A 15,135-nucleotide genomic window follows, 5' to 3' on the forward strand; every position below is an offset into this window, starting at 1 on the left:
GGGTTACTCAAAAGCCATCCGTGCGCTTTTACCCACCTCCCACAGGCTTCTGTGAGTGGCAAGTTCAGAGGAAACAGCAGGGCAGCAGGATGATGTTTCTTCACTAAAACAGAGGCCTTTGGGCAAATACTTTCCCCCACAGCGTGGCACGAGGAAAGATTTGTCCTGGGCATCATCCTGGGCACCCTGCACTGGCTGAGCCTGCACTGGTGGTGGGGTTGGAAGTCCTCAGGGTCTCATCCTCTGGAGCGGAGTGGCACCTCTCCCTGCTTATTAAAGGGGCTTTTCTTATGTGGGCAAGTCTTTAGGTGGCAAATTTTTACATTTTTTTTGGCCTTCTTGGTCTCTGTCATTGCTTTTGGGCAGAGGGACGTTGTGTATTGTGTAACAACATCCCTGGAAGCATTTAAGGAATGACAGGACGTGGCACTCAGTGCTCTGACCTGGTTGACAAGGTGGGGCTTGGTCACAGGTTGGACTTGATGATCTCAGAGGTCTTTTCCAACCTCAGTGATTCTGTGATTTTCTGTACTATCTACTCTGGACATAACCTTGGGGGGGTCCCCTAGATTTCCAGGCTGTCATAGTGGTGTGAATCTTTCTTTCCTTTTCAAAATCTCCCCATTTCTCATCCCTTCAGATCAGGATCTGCTGCCAGTGCCACTCTGGGGGAAGCAGAAGCTTGGTGGCCTTTCTTTCACCTTGGGCGAAGAACAGTTTTGAAGCGCTGGCATTTTCTCTCTCAGCAGCCCCATCACTGATGACTAACAGTTCCTGATGAAGCATCAACTGGACTGCCTGTTTTTTTTCTTTTTTCAAGAATTTTTTTGCATGACGTTGGACATTTCACATCTGGAGACCTTGTGTCGGAATTTGTGACGTGACTCACATTGACCTCGACAGGTAAATCCCAAATTACTCTTTGGAAATTTCACCCGTGTCACTGGTTTATCTTGTAACATTCAAGTGTCCAGAAAAAGGTTATTAATCATGAATTGGAGGTGTTATTGTGACTTCAATGTGACTTCTAGTATGACATAAAGAGAACCTTATATAAGAAGTTCTTAGAAAGTCCAGAACTTCCATTTGATCTAAATCAAGCTGGAAGTGTCACATGAAAAAAAAAACCAGGGGATGGAGACTTGTTCCCATCTGCAGATTCAGTATTTTGGTGATTAACTTCTCTGAGAAATATTCGTACTTTTGTAATTGCACACATAGAACTCACAATATTTGGAATTCTCTTGCCTCTTAAGGCAGAGATTGGGTAACATCTTTGTTTAAAACCCCTTCCTGGAACAGAAGAGCGAGATGTGCTTTATTCCCAGTTTTATATGCATTTTTCCATTTTAAGTCACTCTGTGAGGGGTGTGCAGAGTTGAGGGTGAGGTCAGTGCTGCTGGAAGACCCTCTTGTCTCTGGGCCTTCTGATGAGCCCACTGATGCAACGTTAGGCCCTCATCTGCCATCACCCACACGGGGCTATTTCCCACTCTGCAAAGCAAACAAAGGTGTTATTATCCTTCACCTCTTTTATTTTCCTCTTAAATCAGCTGTTGACAGGAATTTTCTGATGCTCACAGCCCTGTTTGGGTCCTTAGAGAAACCCACGGGGACCTCAGCACTGGGGTTTCAGGAGTGAGGAGCAGGGAGGATGGACGAGGTTGTCTCAGGTGAGTTTGCTTGCAGGTAAGTTAAGAGTGCAAAAGCATGCAAAAACCCCCTGAATATATGATCCATTACCCAAATATCACATGCACTGCCTTTTTTTTTTTTTTTTTGAGCTTTCTACAGAAGCAACTTTGAGCAACTCCTCCCTTGGGCAGCTCATTGCACAAGTGCTGCTTTGATGAGTTTCTTTTCTCTGGTTTTGGTATTACTGGGGGGCGTAGTGGGGGTGGGTGGTGGATCTTCTGGAGAATATTGACTTCATCATGATTTAGCACCAACACCCTGACCCATAACACAAAGTGTTTCTAGTGATGAAAGGTCATAAGACAGAAACCAGGGTTATCACGGTCTGGGAAATCAGATGAGGCGAAGCCACTGCTCGGAAGCACAAGGTGACCCTGGGGTGGGTTACAGAGCTCACCTTCCACAGCAGCACCAAGCCCTCGCCCTGGAGCCAACAACAGGCTGGGCCACTCACCCAGTGGGGGTTTGGGGTGGTTTTCTGTGCGGTGCCAGGCAGCTGACGCCGTGGGTTTGGAAATCCTGGGCTTTCTCTGCCACCCCGCAAGCCGCAGATGAAGCACGTGCCGCGGATGGTGATGCTGCACGTGGTGGTGGGTCATGCCTGGTGCCTGAGGGATGCTGCAGCATTCCTCAGGGCTGCCAGGGGATTTCCCACGTGCCCCTGCTGTCTTTCTGCTCCAAAAATCATTGGTGTGATTTTTTTTTTTATTAAAAAATGATCCATCGGATGTGCTTTCCAGAGGTTTCAGAGGCTTTAGAATGTGTTGATTATAAGGTTCAACCTCCATGTGTTCAGATCTCCCTTCTATTTTCTCTTTTTTTCCTTTTTTCTCCCTTTTTTTATTTTTTTTTTTTTTTTTTTTACAGGGGGAGCAGGTGATCCCTCCTGGCTGTTTCCCCTGCCAGATATCTTAATTACTTCATCTTAATTACTGAGACCCAAAGGCACCATGGTATCATAGAATGCTTTGATTTGGAAAGGACCTTAAAGATCATTCATTTCCAACCCCCCCTGCCATGAGGGCTGAACTTGAGTTATGAAAGCAGTAGAGTTCAGGTACTGATAAGCTATTCCCGAAATCCTCTTGCTCCCAGGGGCATGATCTGCTGCTCCCCATGGCAGCTGAGGTGTCTGCTCCACTTCTGCTCAGCACTGGTCTCCTTGAGCTTCCTCAGCCCTTTGCCAGGGATTTATCTTTTTGGGGAAGTCTGAGGAAGATTTACTTAATTAGCAGGATCAGGCACTTGTGACTGTTTTGGTTATTGTTTTCCCTGTGTCTTCTGAGGGCTGTAACCAGGAAGTGGAAGATGAAGCTGAATGGTGGAAAACCCCTCTCACTGAAAACAGTGTTTAAAAATAAGATTTAGGAAAAAAAAAAAAAAAAAAAGAAGAAGAAATTAAAAGCTCTGAAGGGAACTTCCTCTGCTGGCTGTCCCTGCCTGTCAGGAAAGGAGAGATGGGCACTGCATCTCCCACTCCTCAGAAGTGGCCAGCAGTGTGTCTGCTGGAAATATAAAGTCAAATTAAAACCTTGCAATAGCCCTGATTTATATTTATGACTGACAAGGGGTTGTGCAGTGAGGAAGTGCACTGCAAGGGACCAAGTCTTCAGTTTGCCACTGAGATCATTGGTTAGCAGAAGGCCAGGCTGGTGGAGCCACATGTGCCAGGGTCAGGCAGAGCTTTGCAGGGGAATTGGTAAGAGGATAAACCTCTGGAAAAATTAGCCTTGCCTTGTAGCATGGCTTTCCAAGGACTCATGCCTAGAAGCAAACAGTGGCCAATTTTCCTGGTTGTTCTCATTTCCACAGGTTGTGTCATCAAATAATGTGGGAATCAGTGGTGCCAAGTGGCTGTGAGGTGCCAGCCTTACCCCCTCGTGTCTTATTCCTGCTCTCCCTCTGCCCCAGAGCTGGAGCAGAGCTCCCCCAGTGCATCCATGTGTGCTCACGTGCATCCAGCCCCAGTGAAACCAGCCTTGGTTGTGAAATTGAGACGGGCACAATTAAAACCCGGCCAAAAACCGAAACCCGGCCCCGAGAGCGTCGTGAATCCACAGCCAATTTACTGAAACACAAGTTTCAGTTTTGGTGAAAGCAAAATCTATGACAGCTCTGCCTGCCCATTGGAGTGATTCATTTGCTCCCCAGAGAATTCAAAAACAGAGCTGATGGCAGCAAGCTCTCAGTTTCTCCTCTGTCAGACCTCATTTGTAGCCTGCACTGTCAGCACATTTCACCCTCGGGGGCAAACCCAGAGGCTGTGTGGGACAGTTGGATCCATCACCTGCTCCAGCCTGAGCCAAAGCCTGGTTTTCTGTCAAAGGAGCACTTGGGAATATGGTTTGGGGGTGATTATGGTTATGGCTGATGGTTGGACTAGTTGATCTTGACGGTCTCTTCCAACCTGGATGATTCTGTGGAACGTCCTGCCTGACTTTAGCCATCACACCAGGCTTTAGCTCTTCCAAACACGAGGATGGGAGGAATACAGGAGCTGGGTGGTGGGTATGTGCATCTCAGCAGACCATGGCCTGGCATCTGCCCTGAGCTGCCCAGAGCCCAGTGCTGGTCCCTGCAGTGTTGGTGCTGTGGGTGTCATTGCTCCTAGTGACAGCCACAGGAGCATTGAATATGGTGGATGTTTCTCTTCCCTTCTGAGAATAATCTGGAAAGCCACCCCATTCAAAGCTCTGATTTGGGGGGGATATTTCACCACAAAGCAGCCCCTGTGGCTCCTGTACAGCAAAGTCTTTGCTGTGCTGTCGTGTCCTGGGAGTGCAGATGGCCAGCCCTGGTAACTCTGGCACATGTTCTGTTCTGCAGGAATTACTGTCCTTTGTGAATCTCCACATGCTGCAGGCAGCACCTGATAACCAACACTGTTTTCTGTGACTGTTGATCTGTATCTCCAAAGAAAAGAACTTCAGCTTTGGTTTTCTAAATATTGACAAGTCTTCTCCCAAGGCAAAATCCCTACCCTTGGAATGAGCTATTTTCCTCGATTTTGGTTAATTTTATTTTTGTCTCTTCTTTGGTTCCCTATCTCTTTCAGACTGGCCACTTTCCAAGGGGTAAACTTGCTCTATCCACAGTGTAACCCAGTGTCCATGGGGAGCCTGGGACTGCCCAGTGGAGCAACCTGATGCCTGGTAATGTGAATTATGATTGCAGTGCTAAATATAAGAGATTAAAAAAAAAAAAAAAAGTTTAAAATTAGAAGCAGGCAGAGTAAACAAGTGTAAATTCTGCAGGGAAGATGTGCATGGGGGCTTCTTGTGGCTCTGAAAAGTGGAAGTTTGATTTGCTCAGAGCACTTTTCATATTCACGGATCGCAGCTCGCTCTCCCTCGGAAAGACCTTTCAAGAAAGTTTCGTTTCTTGGTGAAATGTTGGTCCTCCCAACAGGGGACACTTCTCAGGCAGGTCTTCACTGCACTTCAGCAGTTTCTGTACATGGGTATTGCGTGTTCTAAGAGCAGACCCACTGCTAATATATCAGATGGCCACATCAAAAAGCTTCTGAAACCACCTGGAAACTGCAAAAGCCTCCATTCATTAAGCCCATGTTTAACCTCGTTGGCAGATTTGAGTCTGAAATACTCACACATATTTGGAGGCTGGTGCAAATCTTGCCATGGGGTGTTGGGCTTTACATTGTTCTCTCCTAGGTCCTTCTGCTCACCTTCAAAGGCAGGGAAGTTCTTTTCAGGCAACTGTGCCTCAATTTTTGCCGAAATAACCCATTTTCTTCGCATGGTGGGGGAAAAAAGGTAAAAAAAACCCAACATGAGCTGCCCTTGAGCTGTAATTATATAACTCTAAAGACATGAAATATTCATTTCCCTTTGGGGAAGATGCCATTTGTGATAACCAAAATGTGAGTTCACGTTTTATCGAAGCAGGGGAAACAAGTACCCAACCTTCAACACCCGCCACCCTGGTGACTAAATCGATGGTTTTCTGCAGAAGAGATCCGATGCACAAGATCCTCCACCACGCTTTTCCTCTTCCACAAAGGTGAGTCTTAAAAGGTTGGGGGGGAAAAAAAAACCTACCCTCTTTGGGTGAAATCCTGCCTTGGCAGCAGCGCTGCCACGGGTGAGTCACAGCGACAAGTGTCGCATCTGCTCCGTGAGGGTGGTGGCTGGGACGGTGGCATTTGCTGTGACGTGCAGCCCTGCACAGCTGGGAGCTGCCCATGACCAAGGACAGCCCAGTGAGGACGAGGTGGCTCCAAGGTCACCCACAGCAGGGGGGTGATGCTCCCTGGGGAACCAGCACTGTCCCCTTTCTGGTGAGTCGTGCACCTGGGGACATCCTGTGTTGGTAACGCACCATGGCAGGAAGAGCCCCAGAGGGACAGTCATGGGTGATGCCCTAAATCAAGGTGCTTCACCCCATGGTTTTGGGATGAGGGACATTGTCCATGCTCTCCCAAAGTCCCTCAGCACTGGGAAAGGAGATGCTCTGCCTGTGAGGGGAGGTCCTAAAGCTGCTGGGAATCCTGGGCAAGTGTGAGCCACTTGGGAAGGGATCCTGGAAACCAGCCTGAGCTTTTTCTCCCTTGGTTTTGGATGTCTCTTGGGCTTGGCTGAATAAAAATTACATTTCCTTAAGCTGAGCCACGCTCAGCCTGTTGCTCCCTGCGAGGCAGCACTCAATTGTTTGATTTTCAGAATTATTCTGGTGGTTATGGTTAGAAAACGTGACTGAGGAGAGGGTACACGATGTACCACACCTCTCAGCCGATAACTCCTCGCAGAGTTTTCTGAGTCATTTGTTGAGTTTACCGAGAAAAACACTTTTTGTACTTCTGTCAGCAGCACTGCAGAGCTGGGGCTGGGCGAGGGCAGGGCAGGCAGCCCCGGCCCGGCTCTCTGCCCTTAATAAGCTGCACTAATTAAGAAGGGGAAAAGCAGAAGAGCTGTCTGATTGTCAGGGCTGGGAGAGGGCGTTTCCATCACAAAAAGAAAAGGGTGTCATTGAGGAGCTCATGGAAAGAGTGACGTTGGGACCGGTGACATCTGCAGGGTGCTGGTGTCAGTCCCCGTGTTCAGGAGGATCGTGACAGATCAGCACTTGTTCAAACGAGATTTTGGCTCTGGATTGCTTGTCAATTAAACTTTGATTTTTAAGGTGCTGAGAACTACTCTGAGCTGCAGCACAGCACCACTGTGCATCCACCTTCCCATTAACTCCCAGCTATGATAAGGGTGGGGCTGGCTCAGAATTTGCCCTCACTGCAAGTGTGTAAGAAGTTACTCCAGTGCATAAAAACCAAGTGGAAACATTTTCCTCTGCCTGTGGAGCAATAATTACACTCCTTTGACAGGGGTTTAATGAGCAACAGTATGACAAGGAGTGGTGTAACATCCTAGAAGTACTTTTGTTTCACGTGGCGAAGTTGGATATTGCAGATCTTTTCCTGAAGGATAAGAGGAATTGTTCCTGAGTTCAGATAGTGTTGCTGGATGTTGTTATTAAGGCTTAATTTTCCCCTTTATTAAGATTTCTGGCAGCATTTCCATCACTCACGTTCTCTAGCTCCAGGGATCTCTGTACAAACCATTATCACCCTCATATCTGAAACAATGGTTTACCTAAGGCTGCTGTGAAATATGAGCGATGACAAAGAATGACAAACCGAGGCTGGGCTGTAGAGTGTTATCAGAACTTCTTATTGCATGAAACTGCATTGAAATGCACTATTGAAACTGGTGCCTTATCACTCTGAAACCCTTTACTGGAAACCTGATGTGGGATCGGTCCTTGACAGCAGATCCTTGAGATCAGAACAGTTTGATGATATACTTTTAAGGATATATTTATATATATTGAAAATTGAATTCAAAACAAAACCTATTTGAAATGAATTAAGTTGGTTCAGGGCTGGATCAGGCAGCAGTAACTGCAGATGAGTGGGGTGCACAGGGAGGGCTCCCCTGCCCCGCGCTGGAGCAGGGCTGGGAGCTGCTGCTGAGTTTCCCAACATAACCAGTGATTAAGTGTCTCGTCTCCTGTCACCCCCCCGGGCTCTCCAGGACTGTCTGCTCTGTTAGTCACTCCGTTTGTCCGCAGCAGTTTTGCCGCTGTGGGGATGGTTCCTTTGCCGCAGCAGCGGTGCCAGCTCTGCAGGGTGACAGCGGCGCAAGGCAGGGCGAGCCTCACCATCCATCGCGGCAGCGGCCGGAGCTGCCGAGAGCCGGCGGAGGATGCTCCGAGGGTTATTTTCCAGCTGCTCTGGGGCCATTCCCTTCGACCCTGCAAGCCCCTTTTGTGCCTTTCTGAGTTCACCGCAGGCGATGCCGGACGTGCAGGAGCTGCGCCGCTCACCACGCGCTTTGCATTGATGATTTCTGAGATAAGCTAATGATACACGGGGCTTAGTTTTAACTCCCGAGCACGGTGGCGGCTGGCTCACAACCCTCTCTCTGCTGCCTTTGCTTGCTCTTTGGGTTGTAAGTACTTTCAGTGTGCCCTGTCATGACGTGCCTGCCATAAAATCCCGAGGGAGGAGCCCTCCTCCCGTTAGCCAGGAGTTGCCTGGAAGTGTTCCTAGGGAGAGGACCACTTTCCTGCTCGCTTCATACCCGAAAAGTTTAACTGTTCTGAGAGTGCCTGGGGGGGTCGCTTCCCATTTTACTGTGTGAGCTCATCTGCAGCGTCACACGGCTGAGTTTCAGAAATCCCTGTTTCTCTTCTTCCTCTTCCTTCCCAGAGCAAATGAGAAATGGTTTTCATTGTTTCACTGAGGATATTTTCATGTTGCTATGGTTGGCAGGTAGGTGGGAGCCAGGTGGTTTGCTTCCATCAGGACTTGGCCCAATGCATGCTGATGGCTTTAAACTGGAAGAGAGGAGGCTTAGAGCAGATATTGGGAAGAAATTGCTCCCTGTGAGGGTGGTGAAGCCCTGGCACAGGTTTCCCAGAGAAGCTGTGGCTGCCCCATCCCTGGAAGTGTCCAAGGCCAGGTTGGATGGGGCTTGGAGCAACCTGGGCTCGTGGAAGGTGTCTTTGCCCATGGCAGGAGATGGAACCAGATGACCTATAAGGTCCCTTCCAACCCAAACCATTCTATGATTCCTGCTGATACCATCATATCTGAAAAGTGAGGCTTTGGATCTCCCCCTGATCCAGCACTTGAGGTAATCCATCCCCATCATTGCACATATACTGAAAACCAAAAATGAAAACGTCTCTGGATTGTCTCCCCCCCGATGTGGTTTTCCTCCTCCTTGCCTTTGTGATGAGGGTCCCCCTGTTGCCCCTGCTTTACAAATGGTCAGTGACAGGACAGAGAGGCTGAGGGACACCCAGACAGGACAGTGCAGAGGTCTGTGGCAAGGCCCTGATAATACAACATTTCCCTCCTGTTCCCATATCACCCCCAAATCTCCTCCCCACCTGCCTGGCAGTCTTTAACCCACGACTCTTCCTTGCCTGCTGGCACTTGGCTGACCCATTGTGAGCTCCAGCTCAGTTACCAAAAGGAAAAAAAAATAAAAAGAAATCCCTTTATGTCATCTGCCATTTACATAATGAAGTAAGAACTCCCTGCCTCTTCCCTCTATTTCCTCATCCAGGCTGGGTGTGCACCAGGCCCCTGGGAATGCTGCTGCTGCCACTTCCTCTGCTCCAGGCAAAACTGTGGCTGCAGTTACAGGCAGCAGCTGGGAACTGGGGGAGGAAGGCAGGGATTAACAGCCTTGGGCTTTCATAGATCCCCTCCAACACCTCAGCAAGGGCACATGCAACCTGCTGCAGATTTGGACCTGCCCTTTGGCTGATTTACAGGGTGAAGGCGCAGCGGGAGGGAGGCACGTTGGGTGCATTTGGGGCGGTTTCAGCAGCGCTCTGTGCAATGCTATGACTAGCCTGGGCATAAAATCCATTTGCCTAGTCTTCCCTGGTGATGGATGTGTGCTGGGTTATCAATAAATTAGTCACCCAGCAAAACTGTGTAGAACAGCCCTGGCCCACAGGCAGTGGCACAAGATACACCTGCATTGCAAGAGGTGCATGCTGAGGCTGCTGCTCTCAATGGGAACCTTCTCTGGAGGTTGGCTGTGGCATTGAAGGGGTGATTTTACCCCCTCCCATGCCCTGTAAGTCAACCTGACCATCCTTCCTGGGCACAGATAGTCCCAGAAGTTGTTTTTTTTTTAACTGCTCCCTTTTGTTTGGAGATTGAGCTTGGCTCTCCCCAGAGGGGTTACAGAAACAACCAAACCAGCCTCGGAGCCAACAGCACGGTGAACCAGCCTGGGGTTTGCACCAGTAGTGCCCCAGCTGGCAAACCCTGGTTCCCTGGGGACAGCCTGGATCTGAAATGTTGGTGGGAGAATGTGCCTGGTCTGCTGGAGGACCTTGGCTGCATCAGTTTTGCTCAGCAGTGAAAGCTTGGGGTGGGATAGACATAGCTTGTTATTTTGCTGCTGGGCTGGTGGACTTGGAGAAGCTGGAGTGAAATTCCTGTCCCTCTGCAGGGTGGCACCTTTGGACTGTGCATAACGATCACCAAAGTCACCTGTGGCCCTGGAAACCAAGAGACTTCTTCTGCCACCAAGGAGGGAGCTGTGCCATCCAAAATGCCTGACCTTGTGCACCTGTGCTCCAAACACCAGGGGCACACGGTGCAGGTAAGTGTCCACCCACCTGAGGAGCGAGCCTGGGAGCAGAATTCCCTGAACCTGGCAGAGGAAGGCCAGGACAACGATGGAGAAATGTCTGGACAACTTCCAGAGTCGCAGCACTTCTACCAGTGCACCTTGTCCAGTGCCAGAAGCCCTGGGATGTTCGGACCACGGGATGATGCCACTCAACTTCCCACATCCCAAGCCAGGAAGGGGCCCTCTCCAGGAGGCACTTGGTAGCGTTAGCTCCATGCTGGGGAAACCCCCGAGCTTGGCATCTTAGGGATGTAACCCCCATGATGGTCCCTCCTTTTGGTCACATCCTTCTTCCCGAACGAAAACTGACGCAGCAATGCCAAGATTTCCCGCCTCCGTAGGTGAGGGAAACACCTGGTGGGGGAGAGAGCTGGTCCCTTTCACTGCTCATTAATTCAGTAAATTACAAAGGGAAATACATGCCGGGAAAAGCAAGAAAAATCCCAAAAGTTAATCCAAGAGTTATTTCCTCCTGGTACTGGGATAAAAACCTGCTCTTCGGAGCTCTCCAGGTCAGACATTGTCGACACAGGTGAACCCACACTAGAGAACAAGGTAAAACACTGATTTTTATCCCTTTGCTCTATGTGCTCGTGGATGTTTCCTCGTATTCTTATAAAGTGTCTCTGAAATAGTTTTTTTCATTAATAACCTTAATTTTCAGTGCTAGTAGAACTTGCGTTTGACTTCTGCTATTCCTGAGGGAAAGCGTTTTCCTTTGGGATCAGACTTTGGAACCTTTCAGTCACAGTTACCTCCTGCTGCTTCTGAGTTAGTAGATTTTAAAAATTTAATATATATCTGCATTTATTTTTTTTAAAAAATGTATTCAGAAGAACTATGTCTATTTACATGCAGTTTCTTTTACTGGCATTTTATTTATTTTTCCTTGTTTTCTCTTGGGCTCTTCTGTTAAATATTGGAGTTTGTTTGATTTTTTTTTTTCTCTTGCTCACAGAGAGTAAAAAAGAAATGATTAAGAGATGCTACCCAGTGTGGGTTTTTTAATACAGAAGTACTTTACAAGTGCTATATAAAATATGTATGTTTTCATATGCATGACAATTGTGTTATTTAGGAAAGGTAACTCTTTTCCTTGAGCAGGTCTCCCAAGCAGCTGAAATGAAGGGATCCCACTTGTTCCTCTGCCTCTTCTCCATGTCCTGCTGGGTGGATTTGACGCCGACAGCTGGGAACAAAATCCTCCACTTTGGAGCCTGCAGGGTTTCAATGAGCATGACAGAGATTAGGGCTGGTTTCACAGCAATTAAAGCCAATATTGTAAGTATTCCTCCAGGCTCTTGTGGAGCTGGGGAAGCTCTTTAGCTGGCAGCTCCCAAAGCCCCTATGGAACCTTTCCCATCTCCCTGCTCTCCTTTGCAGCAAGCAAGAGACCCCATCCGGACCCTGAGCATCTTGTCCTATCCACACTCCCTGCACAAGGTTAACGTAAGTGTCCTTGGGTGGAAAGCCACTAAAGAATCCAAAAGCAGAGGAATGTGGTCTTGGGAGGTGCAATATATTCCAAATAAGTGTTTTTCAGCTCTCTCACACCCTGCAGCGCTGGATACAGGCCCCCGCTTCAGGTCTCAGCCTCCAATATCCAGCTGCAAAATCAGCTCTTTATTTTGTTGGCTCTCTGAGATTTGCTGAGGATGGATCTCCTGGAAAAGCAGTCTAAAATAATTTCATATATATATATATTAGCAGCATAAATCAAGCAGAAATGAAGAAGCTTTGTATGAGTCAAAATCCCCCTCTGTGCTCACCTACAACGTGCTTCCTCTTAGAGGTGGTTTATTCTAGAGGGGGGCTTGGTGACTACAGCTTTATAACCCTTTGGAAGACCTTTTAAAAATGAAATTCATTCTTCAAGTCTTCAGACAGATGCTGCATCACCCACCACCTCTTCAACTTCTACGTGGACAAGGTTTTCAGGCACTGCAGGACGGAGGATTCGTATGTGAACCGAAAAATCAGCAGCATCGCCAACTCCTTCCTCAGCATGAAGAGGAAACTGGGGCAGTGTGTAAGCCTTGTCTCTTGCTGCAGTTTAGCTTCATCTGTTAGTGTTTGGTGTATAAACAAACCCAAGAGCTTTATAAAGTTCAAAGTCTTTATTTATACAAATGGTTTCAACAAGAACACAAAGCAGTGTGATGTGAAGAGCGTGTCTGGCCGCTGAGAGATTTCTGTGCTTGCCCACTCGCCAGCAAACAAAACTCCCACGTTAGTCCTCAAGGATAATATTTATCTTGTCCCTGAGTCTGTCAAGTAAACTGTTCTTAGCTGAAGTCTGATTCAGGGACCTGCAGCCTTTCCCACAGTTTCACAAGGTCTCAGTTCTATAATTCACAGCATAATTAGAAACTGAACTATTATTTTTAAATGTAACTCCTCAAACTAATGAATTTATCTTATTTTTTCTAGCATGAACAAAATCAGTGCGTGTGTGGGCAGGAATCCACCGAGAAATTTCAGCAAATACTTGCAAACTACGAAGGGGTGAGTTGGTGCCTGAGTCTGGTGATTAACACAGATAATTGGATCCCCTTTACGTGGGTTTGTACTCTTTATCTGTGCTCACAACTTGTTCCTTTATCCCATTCCAGCTGAATGTCACATCTGCAGCAATGAAGTCCCTGGGTGAGCTGGACATTCTGTTAGACTGGATGGAGAAATCTCCTTAGGGAGAGGGAGGCATCGACAACCCACCAGGGCCGTGGCTGACGGAGCTGCTGGGACCTTGCACACCCCAGTGATGAGAGGGACAACAGTGTCCTGTATCAGTGCAGCTCCTCACCCATTCCAGCTGGGTTCACTCAAACACATCAGTGAAGGCACCAACAGAGCCTTCCTGAAGATGGAAATAACGAGTTTGATCAAATCAGCGCTGCCCTCCCTTAGCTGGCTTCCATCAAAGGATGCTCCAAGGGAAAAACCTCAAAGGGTTTCTCTTGCCAGCAAGACATAAGCTGTGATCATGTAATAAAATTGTTGTTTTAAGTTATAAATTTTCTGTGTAGGGAATGTGTATTCATGTAGGAAATGTGCATTTGTGAGTGCTGAGTGCTGGCTGGAAGGACTCTGGTGCAGCTGATGTCGCATAAACCTGGGCTCAGTCTCAAGGGGCTGCTGCCACTGGTGGATCTGGCTGAAACCAGGTGCACAGTGTGAGAAGTGCCTCCAAGAATAGGTCCTAGAAGGTATGTGAGGCCTTAGAAATCTGCCTTTCCTTTTGAGATATTTTCTGCCTTATCAGTAAAAAAAGTTTCTGTGCAAGATATGTGGTTGCTGAACAGAAAAAGGCTCTCGTGTGTGTTGTGCAATTTACTGACACTCAGGAGTGAGTTTTGTGGAAATTGGTTGCAGTGACTGTAAGCAAACCCCACTCGAAACTGTGCTGTCAGAATTCTGAGGAATTATGTGATTCTTGGTGGTAAAACTTTCTGAACTCGCTGTGGTGCCCTCGCACAGCAGGTACTGCCACTCCAGCATGCCAGGGGTGCCAGGATGACCAAAGCTTAGACCTCAGTGACACTAAATCCCCCCAGATTGTCCCCAAGACAATTCTTTGTGTGCACTATGTATAGCTCTGGTCTGTTTTCACCCATTTTGGGCTCGTTTAGCCACCAGCCCCTGCACCCACACTGCTGGAACCCACTGCATGCTCTAAATCCCTTTTCCACTGTGTTTTCCCACATGGTGTTAGTACAAAAGCAGCTGACAGTGGCAGAGTCTGGATGTTACAAATGAACCAAGACCAAAAGAGGTTCTTTAACAGGATTTTGTTGGCATGGAATAAGGTCCTTGTATCCTCAAGGACAGCTGAGGTCCTGTTTTGGTTTCGTCCCCCTCCCACCACAGGAGGACCCTGGTCAGACCTCTGGCAGCAAATCAGATTTGGTGATTCACTTTCAGAGGGAAGGTGTCCCTGACTGCTCAGTGTCCTTCCTCAACTATTTGTTTATGCCAAAGGGAAGCCTCTCAGGGCTTTCATTCTTGTAATTTGCTGTCTCGTGTGTTTTTTTCAGTGACTTTCACCTGTCCAGGTGTGGGGGGAATACACCCCTCCACTCTCTGAAAGGTGATATTTCAGCTCCATCACTCTTGAAACCAACCCTTTAAGACCCACAGGTACAGCCCATACCATGATTCCCTGTTAAAGAATAACCACTGGGAATGGTGCTGTGGTGCAGTGAGATACCACAGCTCACCACTGACCTCCCAAAATCAGCTGACATGTTGGTGAACAGCCAGCTGAAGGAGCAGGGGCTGCTTGGTGAGCTCCCTGTGGACTTTTCCATGGATTGTGGTGGGCTCTGGGTCACAGCTGGAGTGAGATGTGTGGGTTTTATTCCACGTCCTCAGCTTATGCCATCACAGTCCTTACTATTGAATCTGTTCATTGCTCACATCCTGTGAGTGCTGCGTGCCTCAACCCGTGCCTGCTCCGCTGCTTCCATCAAAACCCAGTGATTTTACACCTTCCCACCCCCTGCACAGCACGGCAGCAGCCCAGGGTTGTTCCCCTTTGGAAACCAGGTGCCAGCTGGAAGTGTCAGCAGTGGGAAGGAGCAGGGCCCTCAGGTAGGGAGCTGCCAGGGCTGAGGGGTGCAGGCAGGATGCTCAGCCCACTCACCTCTCTCAGCCCCTGCTCCTCTCCCGGGAATTAAGCTCATCCCGGCTGCTCCCAGGGCAGGTGTGGGAGCTGGGGGAAGGACGCCTCTGGGCAGGCTGAAGAGGAAGTGGATTCCACAAAGGGAGA

General features: G+C 48.4%; 1 protein-coding gene and 1 long non-coding RNA gene across 2 annotated transcripts; both read left to right on the top strand.

The window, feature by feature from the left end:
* Positions 1-717: 717 nt before the first annotated feature.
* LOC126646037 (uncharacterized) lies at positions 718-4,840 on the top strand. Its single transcript, XR_007630214.1, has 3 exons — positions 718-903; positions 1,584-1,673; positions 4,751-4,840. It is a non-coding gene; the product is annotated as an uncharacterized LOC126646037 (long non-coding RNA).
* A 6,649-nt stretch (positions 4,841-11,489) lies between these two features.
* LOC126646035 (interleukin-20-like) lies at positions 11,490-13,385 on the top strand. Its single transcript, XM_050327036.1, has 5 exons — positions 11,490-11,648; positions 11,751-11,816; positions 12,244-12,396; positions 12,798-12,872; positions 12,980-13,385. The coding sequence occupies exons 1-5, from the start codon at positions 11,490-11,492 to the stop codon at positions 13,055-13,057; spliced, it is 531 nt and encodes a 176-aa protein (XP_050182993.1). The 3' UTR covers positions 13,058-13,385.
* The last annotated feature ends 1,750 nt before the right edge of the window (positions 13,386-15,135 follow it).

The sequence above is a fragment of the Myiozetetes cayanensis genome, unplaced genomic scaffold (assembly GCF_022539395.1).
Source record: "Myiozetetes cayanensis isolate MyiCay16 unplaced genomic scaffold, myiCay2020 scf32, whole genome shotgun sequence".
Classification (NCBI taxonomy): Eukaryota; Metazoa; Chordata; class Aves; order Passeriformes; family Tyrannidae; genus Myiozetetes; species Myiozetetes cayanensis.